The following is an 18494-nucleotide window of genomic DNA, read 5'->3' on the forward strand; positions in this document are numbered from 1 at the left end:
AGAAAACCCACGACTAACAATGTGTTTAATAGTAATGATTGTTCTTGATCCCTTTAAGATCAAGAACAAGACAAGGCATCTTCTCTTGGTACTTCTATACATCATTGTACTGGAGGTCCTATCCAGGGAAGTTAGGCAAGGAAAAGAAATAAAAGGCATCCATATTGAAAGCAAGAAGCAAAATTATCTCTATTTTCAGGATATATATATATATATATATATATATATATACACACACACACATATAAAGAATGGATATATATATAAAACAAAATAAAGCCTAGGCATATATATATATATATATATATATATATATATATATATATATATATATATATATATATATATCCATCCTCCCTAAGGAGCATGCATGCACCCACACACCCACACACAATCAATATATAAAAAGCCAACTAAATTTCTTTTTGTTGGGGGAGGTACTAAGGATTGAATTCAGGGGCATTCAGCCACTGAGCCACATCCTCAGTCCTATTTTTGTATTTTGTTTAGAAACAGGGTCTCACTGCATTGCTTAGCACCTCATCATTGTTGAGGCTGGCTTTGAACTCGCGATCCTGCTGTCTCAACCTCCCAAGCCACTGGGATTATAGACATGTGCCACCATGCCCAGCTAACTAAATTTCTTTACACTGGCCATGAACAATTTGAAAAAAAAAAAAGTAAAATTATGATTCTACATACAGTAACATCAAAAATAATAAAATAATCCAAGTACAGTGACACATGCCAGTAGTCCCAGCTACTCAGGAGGATGGGACCAGACGATTGCCTAAAACCAGGAGTGTAAGGCCAGCCTGGACAACATAGTGACAACAATTGACTCAAATAAGTAAAGAAATAAAAATAATATGGATTAAGTTTAATGAAATTATAAGACTTGCACAATGAATATTATAAACTTTGTTGAAATAATATTTAAATAAATGGGAAGGAATTCCTTGTTTGTAGATTTGAAAAGTAAATATCATTAAATGGTGATATTCCACAAATTGATCTACTGATTTAACACAATTTTTACCAGTTTCCCAGTAGGCTTGACAAATTCTAAAAAAAATACATAGAAATGTAATAGACTCAGAATATCTTGAACAATCTTGAATAAAAATTTAGAGAACTTACAGTTTGCAATTTCCAAGGTTGCTACAAAGGTGGGGTAGTCAATACTATATAATACGGGCATAAATATAAACATGTACACCAATGAGATTTCAGTTAAGTTTATAAAACATTAGAGGTAGCAGAATCTGTTGCATATCTTGATAGGCAACCACGGCTCAGTTACTTGCAGACTTTAATTAATTAATTGTAAAAATTGGGAAAGCAAAAGAATGAAAAAATTATTAATGACAATTATTTTAAAAAATTATTTATTTTAGACATTTGGTATAATAAAAACATCCTATAGTGACAAAGACAAAATTCATCAGTTCTGTTTTGAAGGTGGAGTGAGGAGAAATGGTGGATAGATAAGTACTGTGGATCGACTGTGTCCCCCTGAAATTTACCTGTTGAAGCCCTAATCCCCACGGTGATCGTGCTCAGAGTGGAATCTCTCAGAAGTAATTAGGTTATGAGTGTGGAGTCCTCATCATGGGATTGGTGCTCTTTTAAGAAGTGACCCAGGAAGGAGGATTCTTTTTCCATGAAAAGACATCATGAAGGCGGTCCCTGAAAAACAGGAAGTGGGCTCTCAGCAGATTTGATCAGGCTGGCACAAGAGTTTGGACTTTACAGCTTTCAGAAATAAGAGAAAGAAGTGCTTATTGCTTAAGCCACTCAGTCTTATTGCTTAAGAAATTTAAATGATGTCAGAATCGAGGAGTAGTCTGAGATCTAGAGGAGGATTTAAAAACTTGTGATTGAATCAAAGCTCAACAAAGAGATGGTCATTAGACCATCCCTTTGAAGTAAAATAGAACTTACTTTATTTCTAAACTTAAAAAATAACAAATATAACAATAAAAATTTAGAGTGGTAATTATGTACTAGGCCTTGTACTAACTAACCTATGAGAACTAATGAAGTGTGTATATTATCTCCAAAGAGAGAATCTAATGCATTTGAGGCTAGCATGTTCATGTTTCAATCCTTATTTTTGTAATTATCTTATAACGTTTAAGAGAATTAAATGAATTAATATATAAATAAATCCCCTTAGTACATGGTTGGTAGATGGTACACACTCAGAAAATGAAATTAAAAAATTTTTTTATACTAGGCATGAACCTATAGGTAATCTCCCACTGAGTTTTACCCCCAGTCCTCCTTTAATTTTTTTTTTTTTTTAATTTTTTATTTTGAGACAGAGTATCACTGATTTGCAGAGGATCTTGCTAAGTTGCTGAGGCTGGCTTCAAATTTGTGATCCTCCTGCATCAGCCTCCCACGTCACTGGGATTTACAGGTGTGCACCATCTGGCCCAGCACAGCATGTTATTTTTAGGAAGATGTTGCATGGTCCATTTTATCTTCATTTAAAAAAAAAATAAATCACACTCGCTTTCAGTATTCTGAAGTGTTAATGATATATGATGCTTGCATTTGTTTTTTAACCCAGGACCCCCTGGACCGGCTGTCCCTCCAACTGCAGGCTACCCAGGCGGATTGCCTATGGGATACTACGGTCCACAGCTGCCCAGCGCCTTTCCCTTGTACCAACCAACTGGTAGTACCCATCCTATCCAGTATCAGCCTGGCAAATATCCTGGGCCCAATCAGCTTATTCCAGTTCCATGGATGCCACGGCCATCACCCATGCCAAACTGCCCTCTTGGCCTGGAATACTTAATTCAGGTACTCCACCCAACTCTGAATTGTTTTCCCATGAAGTGTGACCATGGAGCTCCAACAAGGGACAAAAGTCTGGGTTACTCAGTGATGACAGAGCCTTGTTTATTGAGACGGTAGGAAGCTGGTAATGATTTCAGAAATGTGGAAGAGGAACAGTGATTATAGATGATTTTGGTGGGATGAGTGTGGCCTTCATAAAGGAATCAGATTCACATTTTGGATATTCCGTATGGCCTCTTGGGAAATTACTGAGTGCCTTGGCCCATAGCTTTGGCTCATTACCCGTGATTTTTCTTATCCCTTCCTGTGACCCCCAAACACATACAATGTAAATAAAAATAGGAGACCTTCCAAGGTGAGGGTATTGCTTCTGGCCAAGTTCCAGAGATCCCCTCCATATAATTAGAAATAATGAGTCCCAAATTTCTACCTGAATATGCATTCTGGAGCCATCAAGATCTCAGACCTCAAACTAGGGCAAAAATGGTGGTGAGGGGAGATTGAAATAAAATTCCTTGTATGTATAATTTTGTCAAAAGGAACCCAAATATTACAAATAATTACAATTCTGTAATAAAAATCATTTTAAAGAAACTGGGGCAATGTGTAAAGTGTACAAGTGGTATTGTTTAAATCCCTGTATCAAAAACTCAAAAAACCTGCTTAATGAAAGTAAGATAAAACTAATGGTAAAATTTCTTCTGAATCGTCTGACTCTTGTTTGCTTTTGAAAAAAAGAAGGTGTTGAAATATATTATAAGTAAGGCCTTCCCAATCCAGCATATATCTCCCCAGGTAGTCAACTGAGTTTTTCTTGGAGTTGCCAGTTTCTCTTTTCAATTCCACATATTGATAAGGATCTGTTAATACTGTGTGTTGAAAACCACTGGTACAGTGTTACAGTGTTAATGTATGAAAGTCAATACAGTAAGATCAGGAAAAGTTGAAGCGTACATGAGCCAAATTTTTTATTCAATTACTGTATGAGTAGATTAAAAATAAAACAAACCCAGTCATTCAAAATGGTGGCATAAACCCTGCATTACTTCAAAAGCTTATGAAAGTTTTACAGTGAATCAAGTTTAGGCACCTTCATTTCTGTACTAGATTAAAAATACAGAAATTTATCTCTGAAATCCAGTATCTTTTGGAGTCGTCTCTTTCACGATTGTCTGGCTTTGTTTAAGTATTAGAAGAACAATTTCTGCTATTACTGTAATGGACTTTAAAGTAGCATTTTTTTATGAGTTCAATTTCCCTTTTAGGAATGTTATATGTTTAAAAAACTTGAAAAAAGGAAACAAATAAAACAAGGGGTTATTAAAACCTGGTCTTTAATTTCATATCTACCTCCCTGTTAACTAAAACTCTGAATAACTTTCCTAATGCCACTCTATGAAGTTGTAGTGAGAATTTTTAATGAGATAATGGTTGTTATATCCCTGATATTTTTGGTACACAGGGTGTACCCAGTGGATGACGGCTGTATTAGTGTTTATTAAAGACACCCTTGTGAGTAAGCACAAGACATAGAGTCAGTCATTTTTCTGCTGGTCTTTTTGAGAGCTCACGTGAAGGTTGTATGATGCTTTTTCAAGACTAACAAGACTTAATAATAGTCCACAGCAGGGTCATATTATTTCCAGAATACTGGCTTTGCTGATGACTTCACCAACTGCTCAAATATCTCCTTTTCCTGCATAGTGTCTTTCTGGGCAAACTTCTTCCACACATTCATAGGCATCTAATTCTCAGAATATTTTTCTCTGCAATTGACACTTTCACCATTGAATGAATATTTACTTTAATTCTGCATTTTAATATCATGGATTTTTTAAATGGAAATTTTACCTATATTGGTAGCTACTTTTGATATTTTATATGTTTAGGCCGTATCACTTGATTGAGGATTTTATATAAGAAAAATATTTTAACTAATATCAGTTATGTCTTTCTACACCCTATGTAATTAGTCATACCACAAAATGTTCACACCCAGTTATCTTAAGTCTTATATGTTACCACGGCAATCATACATTTTTCCCCAGTTAACATATTGATGAATATTTAGTGAAATACAGCATTCCAGACATGTTCTGGGCTCAGGGATTAGAAATGGTCAATGATCTCAATGATCTAAAATTGTACAGATAATGATCAGTCTGTCCTCAAGGAGATTGCTTCTGTTCTGCTAGAATATTATTAAGTATAACAGATAATGGACCCATCAAACTCTTTATGCCTAGAATGATTCTAAGTTAAATTAAAGTAGTATCTCTAAGAGAGGATGCTTCCTCTCCTCTCCCCAAGCCCTGTTCATGCTCTTTCTGCTCTCGTGGACCAGCCTTTGGTGTATAAACCTCTTCCAGAGGCACCAGAGGAATAATGTATAAATGAAGACCCCCTGGGGAGGTTCACCCTTGGTTCCTTTGCTCTAAGCCACTGAGAGAATTCCTTCTGGTGCCTGAAACATGTGAACTCACCCTGAACTGCCTAAGAGGCACATCTATGGATGACAAGTCAGAGAGAGAGACAGGTAATTACGAGCTGATCTAGGAAAAATCTATGTAAACACTTCTTCTTCTAGATGCTGTTACTATAGTAATGAGATGTTTTTCTGATGTATCAGCCAGCTTTTTTTTTTTTTTTATAAAGTCAAACTGGAGGAGTATTTTTCTTATCTGGAAAACTCTGCTAATATTCTTCTGATCAGATGCAGATAAACTAATTTCAGTTGATAGTTTTTTTTTATTCCACTCAATTTCAAAAAGATTTTTTTTAAAAAAAAATTGAGTGGAATAAATATATCAGATATCACTTGATATATTTTGATACCTGTCTCACCATTTTATTTTTTAATTCTAAATAGATTGGATATTTTTTTACATTCTAATTGTTTTGTTCTGTTCCCACAGCTGGACAACATACACGTTCTTCAGCATTTTGAGCCTATTGAACGTATGTATAATTTTGTTGTGTTCAGCAGTGTATTGATCATGGGAAAATCTGCATTATCAAATATCTGGTTCCTTTTTTACATTGATGGGGTTTTAGTGGTTCAAAGAGAGAAGAATATTACCTTGACTTCAAGAAAACAATAAAACAAATTATTTTGTATAGTTTTATTTATCCATCATATAAGCTCTTAGGTTTGAAAAGAATTTATGTTTTATCTGATCAGTGTGTTCTACCTTTTACTTATACTTTCTCCTTCATATTCACCTCTCAGTGATAAATAAAAGGAGAAAGGAGATCAAATAAGTTAGCCAGGAGCCCCACAGTTAGCTAATCATGGCAATGTTGGGGACAGAATCTAAATCTACTGAGTTCTGAATCTTTGCATTGGAAGTGGAAAGAAATGGTCACAGTCAAGATCAAGCCTGTTCCCTTTCCACCTGTTCAAATGGCTGACCTGTCTGTTCTATCTCTGCATACTGACTTGGCCACCACATAGAACCTCTGACTTTCCTTGTAACTAGTAATGACCCTAGTCATTTCAGCATATTTCTTGAGCTGATTAATTCACAGTTTAACATGTAATTTATTTAATTCAGATACAGGAATATTATTTTCATATTTGCTTTTATGTAGAAGCACTTTTAAAATTATTTTATACTGAATATAGGAAATGTTCTAAATTTTCAAAATTAACTAATACTTATTGGTCATATGAATGATTTTTTTTGCCTTCTAATCAATTGAATATATTTCACCTCAAATTGTTACAAATCTGTTTTGCTTTAAGTCCCTAAGAATACTATACCAAGAGGCCAGGGTTCTAGCTCAGTGGTGGAGCACCTACCTCGCACATGTGAGGCACTGTGTTCGATCCTCAGCACCACATATAAATAAAATAAAGGAATTGTGTCCATCTATGACTTAAAATATTTATAAAAAAAGAGTTCTTTTTTCCCCCTAAAAAAAGATTTCTTGAGGTCCGTTTTAACTGATTATAGTTTAATATATTTTTCTCATTTTATCTTTCAGAGATGACAAATTTCGAAACCAATAACAGATATGATATTAAAAACAGTGCAGACCAGATGGTTTACATCGTAAATGAAGATACTGATGACTTTACCAGGAATGCTTATCGGACGCTAAGGCCCTTCGTCCTCAGGGTCATTGACTTCATGGGACGAGAGATCATGACGATGCAGAGACCTTTCCGATGCACCTGCTGCTGCTTCTGCTGCCCCTCAGCCAGGCAAGAGGTAGAGAAGGGCAGTCTCAGCCATTGTCTCTTCCTGATCCAGCCTCCACCATATGGGGAAACCTGTGTTTTTTTTTTTTTTTTTGCAGTTCATGTTTTTCAAGTGCTAGTTGACGGGTCAAGGACAAATTAAGGTTGTTTGGGCAATGATGTCAATTCTAAGTTTCTGTCTACTGAATTGGAGAATTTGTAGAGATTGACAGTAGTCACACCTACATATCTCTGCATAAGGCAATGCAAAGAATAACAGATGTTTTTAGAATGGAAGGGAGTGCGAATATCTTTACACTACCCATCACAATTCACACCTTTCTGGAGAGAAGGAGAAGCTTAAATCAATGAAGTGCCTTCGCAGCTGGAACCAGAGTGCTGAGTTATGGTTTGGTTACTTATCTGTGCAGTTTTAGGATTGTTGTTTGCTACGGGAAAAAGAAAAGCAGTTTTAGAGAGAGGCCAACTAGAGTTTGAATTCCATATACACCACTTGTTATAGGGCAGGTCTCTTAGAAATCACACCAAGTCCCAGCTTTGTCCAAATTTAAGAGTCTTTATTGTCTGACTGCTTTCTATAGGACCCAAACTGTCTCTGCAGGAAACAGTCCTGAGTCACAACATTTTAGGGTATTTAAAGGCAAAAACCCACAAAAAAACGCATCCAGGTTGGCATAGCAACAAGCAAGCAAGCAGGGGTACAGAAGCTAAATAAAGCCATTAGCGAAACAATGCAATGTCCTTAATCATATTTTCATTCTCATTCAGAGTTTCTCATGGGACTTTCCATCGTCATAAGCAGAAGGAAAGTGGATCAAAGTGACCCTAGTTGAGTACAAGTTAAAGAATGGTTACTAACATCTAGATAATCATTCTCAGACAAGGTACATTGCCCAAGAAAAATGGGAACCAAAGAGAACACTTTTACATTGTATAAGAATTGCAATTTTGTGTTGCTGAATATGCTATGCTAGGCAACTATTAATGGGTACAGAGTTGGGACTTCCCCATGGGAGAAGCATTTCTTACATGATATGGAGTCTCAGGGTAAATAGAGTCTGTTTGGTCATTGCCCATATATTCTAGTCCACATCAATCTGGACAATTTACTGAACCTCTTGAGTCTCTGATTCATATTCTGGGTAGGCACTATCTCACAGAATAACTATAATGTAACCTATAATTACATTATACGTTAAGGGTCAATATTTACTAAATATTAATTTACCCACTGCCAGCTCCATGCCTTAGTTTACTTGTAATGTGGAGACATTAATGGTACCTATCTGACAGGATGATTGTTATGAGGGACAAGTGATAAATAAATATCAATTCCTGAGCACAAAGCCTGGCAAATGGTATAGTTGTCAGTGAATATTATCTATGATTCTCAAATACTCCATTGTAACTATTATTTTTGTGATAAGAGCCTTATATTTGGAATGAATCTCTACCTCCCTTTTGTATGTAGTAAGCATTGTTCTTCACATATATGAGTTGGGTTTTAAATCAAAGCCTATAAATGCAATCTTCTGAGATTACAAGAAGCCAGGATAGAGAAAAGCAAATCAAAACCAAAAGCAGCCCAATTTATGGAATTTTGTCCCATAACATGATCTAGATTTTATCTATTATTTTTAAATTTATTTTGTGTGTTTTGTTTGTGCAGTTTTATCAGCTATGTAGATTCCTGTATCCACTACCACAATACAGACACCAAATAGTTCCATTAACTCAGAAATTATCTTCTATTACCACCCTCCTCCTCCTCCTTCCTCTTCATCTCTAACTCCTGGCAACCATGAATCTGTTCTACATCTCTGTTATTTTGGCATTTCAAGACTTTTAAAATGTTAAACATTACAGAATGTATTAGTGAACCTAAACATCAGATGGTACCCAATTAATACGTATAATTTTTGCATTTTTATATATTGGATAAAATAAATTAAACTTTTTTTTTTAAAAAGAAAACATTATATAACAAAACAAAGCCATATATTATGCGACCAAGATTAGCAGTTTTTTACCCAGATTGATTCCCTCATTCCTTTTATGATTGAGTAATATCCCCTGATATGAGTTTTTTAAGTGACTTATTTTTAGGCTATTTTGATATGATGACATCTTAGGCTTAAACTTACATGAGATATTCCTTTACAATACTATCAAATTTATATGTTTAAGTATCACTTTATGTACATGGACAGTGTTTTGATTTGACAGTGCAGGAAACTGGTCCTGTCCTATGTTCTCTATAGTCCTTTCCCAGAATTCTTAGAAAAGTACATATTCAACCAGAGATATAGTAGAACTTTCACTTTGGAAATCTTTATAACTCTTATTAAGTAGGAAGATCTTGTTTGACAAAGGAATATTGTAATGATAATTAAATAAAGCAAAAGAGTGGGCAATATTTTTAGACTCTCTTTAAAAATGGCTGTATCTGCCCACCTATGCACTCTGCTGTTGGAATGCAGTAGTCCCCCCTCCTCCATTAGCATCCGTAGTTTCACTTGGCAATTTCAGTTTCTTTGCTCTTTCAGTTACCTGCTGTCAACTGTGTTCTGAAAATGTCAATGACAAATTCCATAAATAATCAGTTCATACATTTTCAATTGCTTTTCTGAGTAGCACAATGGGATATGGAACATGAATCATCTCTTTGTCCAGCGTATCCATGCTGTATATGTCACCTGCCCTGTGGCACTTGAAAGAGACCAGATTCATATAGCTTTTACTACTGTATATAGTATTGTTATAACCATTCTATTTTATTATTAATAATTGTTGTTAACATTCTTACTGTTCCTACTTTATAAATTAAATTTTATTATAGGTATCTATATTTAAGAAAAAATATAGTGTCTATGGGTTTCAGTACTAACTGTGCTTACAGGCATCTACTGGGGGTCTTGGAACATATACCTGGAGATGAGGGAGCCACTGTCATACAATTTTCAGAATGCATCTTTCCTTTTCCTTTTTTGTTATAATGAACAAGTCTGAGATTTGGCTTTTATCTGACTTCAAATCTAAAAGTTAGCTTATTACTGTTTCATGCATTGTGTCAGAAGACATGAGATTCCTAGATCAGAGACAAAGGACACTGATACAGCACAACAAGCAACATGAGCATCAGTATGCTCGGGTTGGTCCCCCCACCCCCTCCCTGTCCACCTGTCTAGGGGTTGACTTGGAGAAGCTGCGTATTTAAGTGATGCTACGTGGGTAGTTTAGGAACACTGAGCCTGAACAGCTGGCCTTCTTATAAGAAAGCAGAATTAAGCCTGCCCTTTGTCCCAAAGGGAAGCATGACCTCATCCCACAAGGCTGCTTATTAAAATACAACTCTAATTATAGCCCAGGAGACCTAGACTTCCTCTCCCAGAACCAATCTCCCTGGTCCTTGAGTGCAGGAGCGTGTCTAGGCTGTGGGCGTGTGTGTTGCATTGATCTGTGTCCACCCTCCTGACGTCCCTGATTGCTGCCTCCGCAGTTGGAGGTGCAGTGTCCTCCTGGAGCCACAATCGGCTTTGTGGCAGAGCACTGGAACCTGTGCAGAGCCGTCTACAGCATCCAGAATGAGAAGAAAGAAAACGTGTTGAGAGTGCGCGGACCCTGCTCTACCTATGGCTGTGGCTCCGACTCTGTTTTCGAGGTAAATGCCGTGAACATAATGTTTCTACTGGTTTTTTTTTTTTTTCCCTAATAGAACTCAGAATGATCTCGTTTAGACAATTTTATCATGTGAATGAGTTACAGAGTAAGAAGAAGGTATTCATTAACCAGTTGACAGGCAATGATTTTCAAGTCATTATGAATAGATTACTTGATACTTTCCAAAATGTGAAATGCTTTTTGTTTGGCTCCCCACCATCCCTGCTTCTATTTTTGTACTTGACAAAGAAAAATAAATCATTGAAAACATCAAAACTTTTGAGAGTTAGTAATCTGACCTAATCCATTTTTTTTCTGTTCTTGGTTGTATTTACTTGACCATTTTTTCCTACGAATTTCCAAGATGGGAATATAGATTCTAATGCAAGTGCCCAACGTAACACAGAACATGTAGTGCACTCTGAGTTGTGCCAATTACTTATGTGTATGATAGATATCTACCTGCACCCTCAAGAAATGGATAACACTGTCAACATGGATAAAACTCCTCATAGGTTATATTATAACAGTTTCTCAAGAAAGAAAAAATCCTTTGTTTCACCTTTATCACAAGGTTTACAGAATGATTGTTTATATCAGCAAATCTGACAAAGGAAATTCCTAAAATATTTCCTGAACTCCATATAGAGTCCTTTCTGAAGGCCTCAGAATTCAGTCCAACCTATCATCTACTGAAATTACTCTCTTATGTGTTTCCTATAATGCCCAATAAATTTCCCCAAGTTCCCATTTTATATCACCGTATCATTAAACACTACTTACTTATAAAAAACAATTCTAGAAAATACAGATAAGCCAAATTGCAGGGTAGGCTGTTCCTGTTGCCAAGGGACATTCACGTATACTCTCTGTGGTGAGAGCTAGGGTCCCCTTTGGCATCCTGATGTATGTTTAGGCAGGGTGGATTTCTCTCCCAAAAGCTCAAGCCACAAGTAGTGGACAGTACCATGACATCTGCTTTTGCTCTTAGGTTTCTCCCATTTACCAATTCCCACCCTTTGTTCTATGGAGAAGAATTCAATGATCAATTCCAATCACAGTCACAAAAGGAGTTCCCAGAGATGGGGACTTTGATTCTGGGCACTAGAGTTTTTGGCACACATGAAGGGAAAGAATTTCAGCATGCACTAGTCAGAGTCACAGATTTATTCAGGAGAGCAAAAACACATTCAAGAAAGAATGCAGACTATCGCAGGGTAGTGGCATCTTTTAGGGTAAAGTAAGAAATACACATTCAAGGGAGATTTCCAGCCATCTCCAGAGGGAGATTCAGCACTGCTTGGTGTAGGGTGTTGATATTTATAGAAGTACAGATGCTAGGAACTGGATTAGAGGTAAAGTCTGAAGTTACACAATATCCTGCCAGTTTTCCCATGTTTAAGTATTGTCATCATGATGACATCATTTTTGCAGGAGAACATGGGCAAGAATGAAGGAAGTCTTGGACTGGGTTGCTCAGGAATGCTTGTTTTGCATTTCAAAGGTTCAGGGGGTTTCCTGAATTCCAAAGGTTCCTGGATGCTTCTCAGTCTATCTTCTTTTTCCTGTATCCCCAAATTCCTATCTCACTCTGACAAGGTCTCCTGCTAGCTCAACTAGAAGATGAGGAAAGAGCAGTCGCCCGAGGATTGCAAGATGTATTTCAAGTTAGTTTCCAGTTTTACAACATGTAATCCTTCTTGGCCATAATATCCTCATTTGAAATTATGTGATTATTCTTCTCCTGCCTGAATTTATGCTATCACAGCATGAACTGCAGTGTGTGGAAGACTGAGACATGTGCTTTAATACTTTTCAATCCTCATCAAGTCACATTCTTGTCATTGTAGGTCCAGTCCCTGGACGGTGTGTCCAGCATTGGCAGCATTATCCGTAAGTGGAATGGTCTGTTGTCCAACATGGGAGATGCTGACCACTTTGACATCCACTTCCCGTTGGACCTGGATGTGAAGATGAAAGCCATGATATTTGGAGCTTGCTTCCTCATTGTGAGCCTTTTGTCTTTTGACTTATCCCAAGGGATTCATTTCTTCTGATGAGAAGCAGCGTAGCACAGTAGAAAGGGAATCAACTTTAAAACTGACCCATTTCTGTCTGTGTCACTTTCTTTTTAAATTTAATTTCATTTTAATTTGTTATATATGACAGTAGAATGCATTACAATTCATATTATACTTATAGAACACAATTTTTCATATTTCTAGTTGTATACAAAGTAGAGTCACACCATTTGTACATGTACTTAAGGTAATGATGTCCATTGCATTCCACCATCCTTCTTCTCCCCATACCCTCTCCCTTTCCCGCCTTCCTCTTTGCCCTATCTAGAGTTCATCTAATCCTTCCATGCCTCTCCCCACCCCCAACCCCGTTATGAATCAGCATCCTTAAATCAGAGAAAACATTCAGCATTTGTTTTTTGGGGTTTGGCTAACTTCACTTAGCATTATATTCTCCAACACTGTCCATTTACCTGCAAATGCCATGATTTTATTCTCTTTTAATGATGAATTGTGTATATACACCACATTTTCTTTATGCATTCATCTACTAGAAGGGCATCTAGGTTGCTTCCACAATTTAGCTATTGTGAATTGTGTTGCTATAAACATTGATGTGGCTGTGTCCCTGTGGTATGCTTGTTTTTAAGTCCCTTGTGTATAGACCGAGGAATGGGATAGCTGGGTCAAATGGGGGTTCTATTCCCATTTTCCAAGGATTCTCCATACTGCTTTCCATATTGGCTGTACCAATTTGCAGTCCCACCATCAATGTATGAATGTGCCTTTTCCCCCACATCCTCCCCAATACATATTGTTGTTTGTATTCATAATAGCTGCCATTCTGACTGGAGTGAGATAAAATCTTAGAGTAGTTTGATTTACATTTCTCTAATTGCTGAGATGTTGAATATTTTTTCATATATTTGTTGATTGATTGTATATCATCTTCTGAAAAATGTCTTTTCAGTTCTTTGGCCTATTTATTGATTGAGTTATTTGTTGTTTTGGTATCAGGATTTTTGAATTCTTTATATATCCTAGAGATTAGTGCTCTATCTGATGTGTGAGGGGTAAAGATTTGCTACCAAGATGCAGGCTCTCTATTCACCTCACTGATTGTTTCTTTTGCCGAGAAGAAGCTTTTTAGTGTGACTCTATCCCATTTATTGATTCTTGATTTTAATTCTTGTGCTATAGAAGTATTATAAAGGAAGTCAGGGCCTACTCTGACATGATGGAGATTTGGTCCTACTTTTTCTTCTAATAGGTACAGTGATTCTAGTTTAATTCCTAGGTCCTTGATCCACTTTGAATTGAGTTTTGTGCATGGTGAGAGATAGAGGTTTAATTTCATTTTGTTGTATATGGATTTCCAGTTTTCCCAGCACAATTTGTTGAAGAGGCTATCTTTTCTCCAATGTACGTTTTTGGCACCTTTGTCTAATATAAGATAACTCACTATGTGGGTTAGTCTCTGTGTCCTCTATTCTATACCATTGGTCTGTAAATCTATTTTGGTGCCAATACTGTGCTGTTTTTGTTACTATAGTTTAAGGTCTGCTATAGTGATGCCTCCTGGTTCATTTTTCCTGCTAAGGATTGCTTTAGCTATTCTGGATCTCTTATTTTTCCAGATGGATTTTATGACTACTTTTTCTATTTCTATGAAGAATGTCATTGGGATTTTGATTGGAATTGCATTAAATCTGTATAGTGCTTTTGGTAGTATGGTCATTTTGACAATATTAATTCTGCCTATCCAAGAACAAGGTAGATCTTTCCATCTCTAAGGTCTTTTTAAATTTCTTTCTTTAGCATTCTGTAGTTTCTTTGTAGAGATCTTTCACCTCTTTAGTTAAGTTGATTCCCAAGTATTTTATTTTATTTTTTTTATTCTATCGTAAATGGCGTAGAAATCCTTTCAGAGGATTTCTCATTGATATACAGAAATGCCTTTGATTTATGGGTGCTGATTTTATATGCTGCTTTGCTGAATTCATTTACTAGTTCTAGAAGTTTTCTGGTGGAATTTTTTGGGTCTTGTAGGTATAGAATCATATCATCAGCAAATAGTGCTAATTTGAGTTCTTCTTTTCTTATCTGTATCCCTTTAATTTCTTTCGTTGAATTGCTCTGGCCAGTGTTTCAAGAACTATGTTATGTCTGTGTCACATTCTAGGTACATATTTTGCAAAGCATTTAGCATTTGAGATCCTCAGTTTCCTCATGTGTAAGTAGAGATAAAAAGATTTACATTTTTAAGGATGTGGATATTAGCTATCACATAAGTAGTCAGGAGAGTGCTTGGAAGATATTAGGCATTCAATGGATTTTACATCATTTCATATTATTTATCATTCTCACTACTTCCTAGTACTCATTCTGTGATTTTTAGTGAAATCAATAGCTCCAAGCCAATGCCCTTTTCCCAGTTCTCAGTGCCTGTCATTCTACTCCTGGTGTTGTACCATCCTCAGATTTATTAAGTTTTTCTTCCTTCTAATGATAAAGTTTTGTTAATCACTACTGAAAATGGAAAGCTTATTGTCTACCACATTTCCAAATTTTTAATTGCCGCTGTTAACATAAAGTTCCTCTTCATAAAGATTTCATTAGATGTATTTATCGTAACAGGAATGGGAGACTCCCCTAGTAAATTATAAAGGATAATAGTGTACATATTTTATGTGATTATCTATGTACTTATCCATCTGTCAACATGTGATTCTTTTTCCAATTTCAGGACTTCATGTACTTTGAAAGGTCTCCACCACAACGCTCATCAAGATAGAGAGACACAGCCAATCATCAATTATGGTTAATGCAAAAAATTGGAAAAAACTGCCTTAGGCTTACAGTTAACCCTCAATTATTTGCAAGTATATGTCTCTGCTTTGCAGATTCTTTGTATTGGGGGTAAGGTTTGACAGCCAGACTGAGAGTGTGAGTCCAAGACCACAGTCAGAACATGTGCTTCAGCTCAGAATCTGTCTACCCGGTGGCCTGGGAATTCCTTCTGAGAAGCGACGACCATTTACCAAGGAAGCACACACAAACAAGCTTTTTAATGCTGTGGCCCTGGGTTGTGGGAACATGAATCCAGAGTTCCCACACCTATAGGTAGTGAAATGGCAGACTGCTATTGAGACCTGGCTTCTATCTCTAGCCCTTTCCCCTTTCTTCTCTCCATTAATATGTCCTTTAGTAGGAAGCAAACTCAATTTCTGGTAAAAATAATTATATACTTCATCTGTAAAGACCAAAGGGTAGACAGACAGAAATATTACATTGTATTGTAAAAGGAAATTTTTACTTGTGCACCAATATCCAAACCTCATTCTGGCCAGGCACAGTGGTGCATGCCTGTAATCCCAGTGGCTCAGGAGGCTGAGGCAGAGAATCTTGAGTCTAAAGCCAGCCTAAGCAATTCAGTGAGGCCCTAAGCAACCCAGCAAGACCCTGTTTCTAAATAAAATATAAGCAATAGCTGGGGATGTGGATTCAATGCCTGGTACCAAAAAATCCCCCCCAAAACAAACAAACTAAAAAAGCCCATTCTGCCAAGTATATAAAAGTTTCAGCAAGAAATTCAATTTTATTACAAAATAAAACATGTGTTCTTTTTTATTATAATTTTTATATATTACATGCTATTTTTTTTTTATTCCTGGACATGGACAATCAGAAGCTGTGTGTATCTAAAGGCAGGATCAGACTATCAGGAAAACAGCTGACCAGGACCACAGCTAACCAAGATCTCAGTATCATAGGGACATTAATGTCCTTACAGGAACCCTGCATTCAATACATCTATACATAATAATTTGCACATTTAATGTAGAATGTCTGTTGGTCACCAATGCCTTACACATGAATGTCAAATATTGTCTGTTGAATCTCTTTATCTCACTGGACGTGATACAAAATAAATGACTTTTTCCTTTCAAAATTCCAGGTGACCATAAAACTGCTCCAATGGCAAGAAATGTAGATACATTTTCAATTTTTAAATGTAACATTTTGTGTAGCGGTTTATAAAAGTGCAAGCTACAAATCCTGATGCTGCTTAAGGCTTTGCTGCTTTTTATTTACATATTGCATAAATTTTACACGAAGAAAACAGTAAAACACAGCCATCGTGGTAGTTCTGTATGGTCTATAGGTTATCAATAAGGATTATGCAGGACTGACAGAGTCCAAACATCCCTTGTGCTCCTTTGTAGTTAAAAGCAGGGTGGGGCAGGGCACAGCAGTACATGCCTGTAATCCCAGCCACCTGGGAGGCAGAGGCAGGAAGATTTCAAGTCCAAGATCAACCTCAGCAACTTACCAAGGCCCTAGGGACTTGGAGAGCCCCTGTTTCAAAATAAAACATGAAGAAAGGGCTGGGGTACAAAAAAAAAAAAAAAAAAAAAACAGGGTGTTTAAATGAATACATGGACTGACTTGACTCTGTTGTCTGTCCACTTCATTCCTAGGTATGGACGGTGTTCTTCCAACACAGCCAGTGATAGAATGGGATGCATTCCTCTATGACTTATTAGCTAAAGCAAACCTGAGTATTCTCAGATGGAGTGTTTTGAGATGAAAGCCTTAGCCCTCATTCTTTTTGCAATGAAAGAAAGGAGCCTCATTTTAAAATTATACTAATATTTTAATGGTAAAAGTTGTTTTACTTAGTTATTTGTAATATTCGTTTTTACATGCTGCTAAGAGCTTTTCTTAAAAAAAATGCAAGAGCTGCTGCTTTCTAAAATAATAATTGCCTTATATTTGAAAATGAAATTATGATCCTAAACAGATAAGTGGAAAGTGTTTTCTGTAATGAGGTCTGACATTTTATATAGAAAACCAGACAAATCGTATTCAGAAAGTTTATGTATGTGAATTTTTTATTGTTACTTTTCAGTATTCAAAGACCTGAAACATATTAATAGTACAACAGGACATATTTTACTTTCTGTTTAAGGTTTTATGGTATTAACATATCTTTTTTCAGTTACAATGTCTCTTTCTTTAAAACAATGTCATGCATCATATTTTTAACATACAGTTCACATTATCATTTCTTAATGGCATTTCATTGTGTAAAATTAATCAGGTGGACTAAAAACCAAACAGAAGCCCTTTTTCTAAAATGCATGTGTGCATGTGTTTTTAAATATTGCTCATGTTGTTTTGGCTTTCAAATAAATGTAATGTGGTTAATAGTAAAATACTGCCTAATTCTTTGAGTTATGATTGAGGTTGTTGTTTTTTTTTTTTTTTTTCAGTTGTTGAGGACTTTTGTTTTAATTTATTTATTTAGATGTGGTGCTGAGAATTGAACCCAGTGCCTCATACATGCTAGGCAAATACTCTACCACTGAGCCATCATCCTAGTCCATGATTCTTTGAGTATTTTTTACCAAAGGGATTTCTGAAGCAATTTCAGATTAGGGATTAGGCTCATTCAATGTCCTTGCCTTTTTATATAATACAGTATTCATAAAGTCACTTCTGTGGTGTTCAACAGTAGAAACTAAGATTTCTATGTAACCAAGTTAGTTACAAGAGCTAATCCAGTTATTTAAGGTGCATTTGAATTTCTAATATAATAGCAATGTTATTGTATTATGCAGGAAACCTGCTAGAATTTGCAGCTATTTCACTAAACACTGCAATTTAAAGCACTTTTTTTCTAAAGCAGATTTTCCAGAAATTATGCAAAAGAGATGGGTTACAAGACTATCTTACTAGGTGAATTTTCCAATCAATTAAACATTAAGTTCAAATATAGAATAAACAGTTATTCC

General features: G+C 36.1%; 1 protein-coding gene across 2 annotated transcripts in view; it reads left to right on the forward strand.

The window, feature by feature from the left end:
- The window catches only part of Plscr4 (phospholipid scramblase 4), a 40579-nt gene extending 22664 nt beyond the window's left edge, over nucleotides 1-17915 (forward strand). The window contains exons 2-8 of one of the 2 annotated variants that reach the window (XM_058574864.1): nucleotides 2328-2425; nucleotides 2579-2814; nucleotides 5727-5769; nucleotides 6799-7025; nucleotides 10515-10676; nucleotides 12526-12684; nucleotides 15443-17915. In XM_058574864.1, the coding sequence (XP_058430847.1) occupies nucleotides 2632-2814; nucleotides 5727-5769; nucleotides 6799-7025; nucleotides 10515-10676; nucleotides 12526-12684; nucleotides 15443-15490 (822 nt within the window). In that variant the 5' untranslated portion in view covers nucleotides 2328-2425; nucleotides 2579-2631 and the 3' untranslated portion in view covers nucleotides 15491-17915. The remainder of the gene's footprint in view (nucleotides 1-2327; nucleotides 2426-2578; nucleotides 2815-5726; nucleotides 5770-6798; nucleotides 7026-10514; nucleotides 10677-12525; nucleotides 12685-15442) is intronic. The other variant, XM_046431763.2, reaches the window with a different exon arrangement.
- Nucleotides 17916-18494: the final 579 nt, after the last annotated feature.

Source organism: Marmota monax, unplaced genomic scaffold (assembly GCF_021218885.2).
Source record: "Marmota monax isolate L192 unplaced genomic scaffold, Marmota_monax_Labrador192_F-V1.1 WCK01_AAM20220418_F8-fsc00022, whole genome shotgun sequence".
Lineage (NCBI taxonomy): Eukaryota > Metazoa > Chordata > Mammalia > Rodentia > Sciuridae > Marmota > Marmota monax.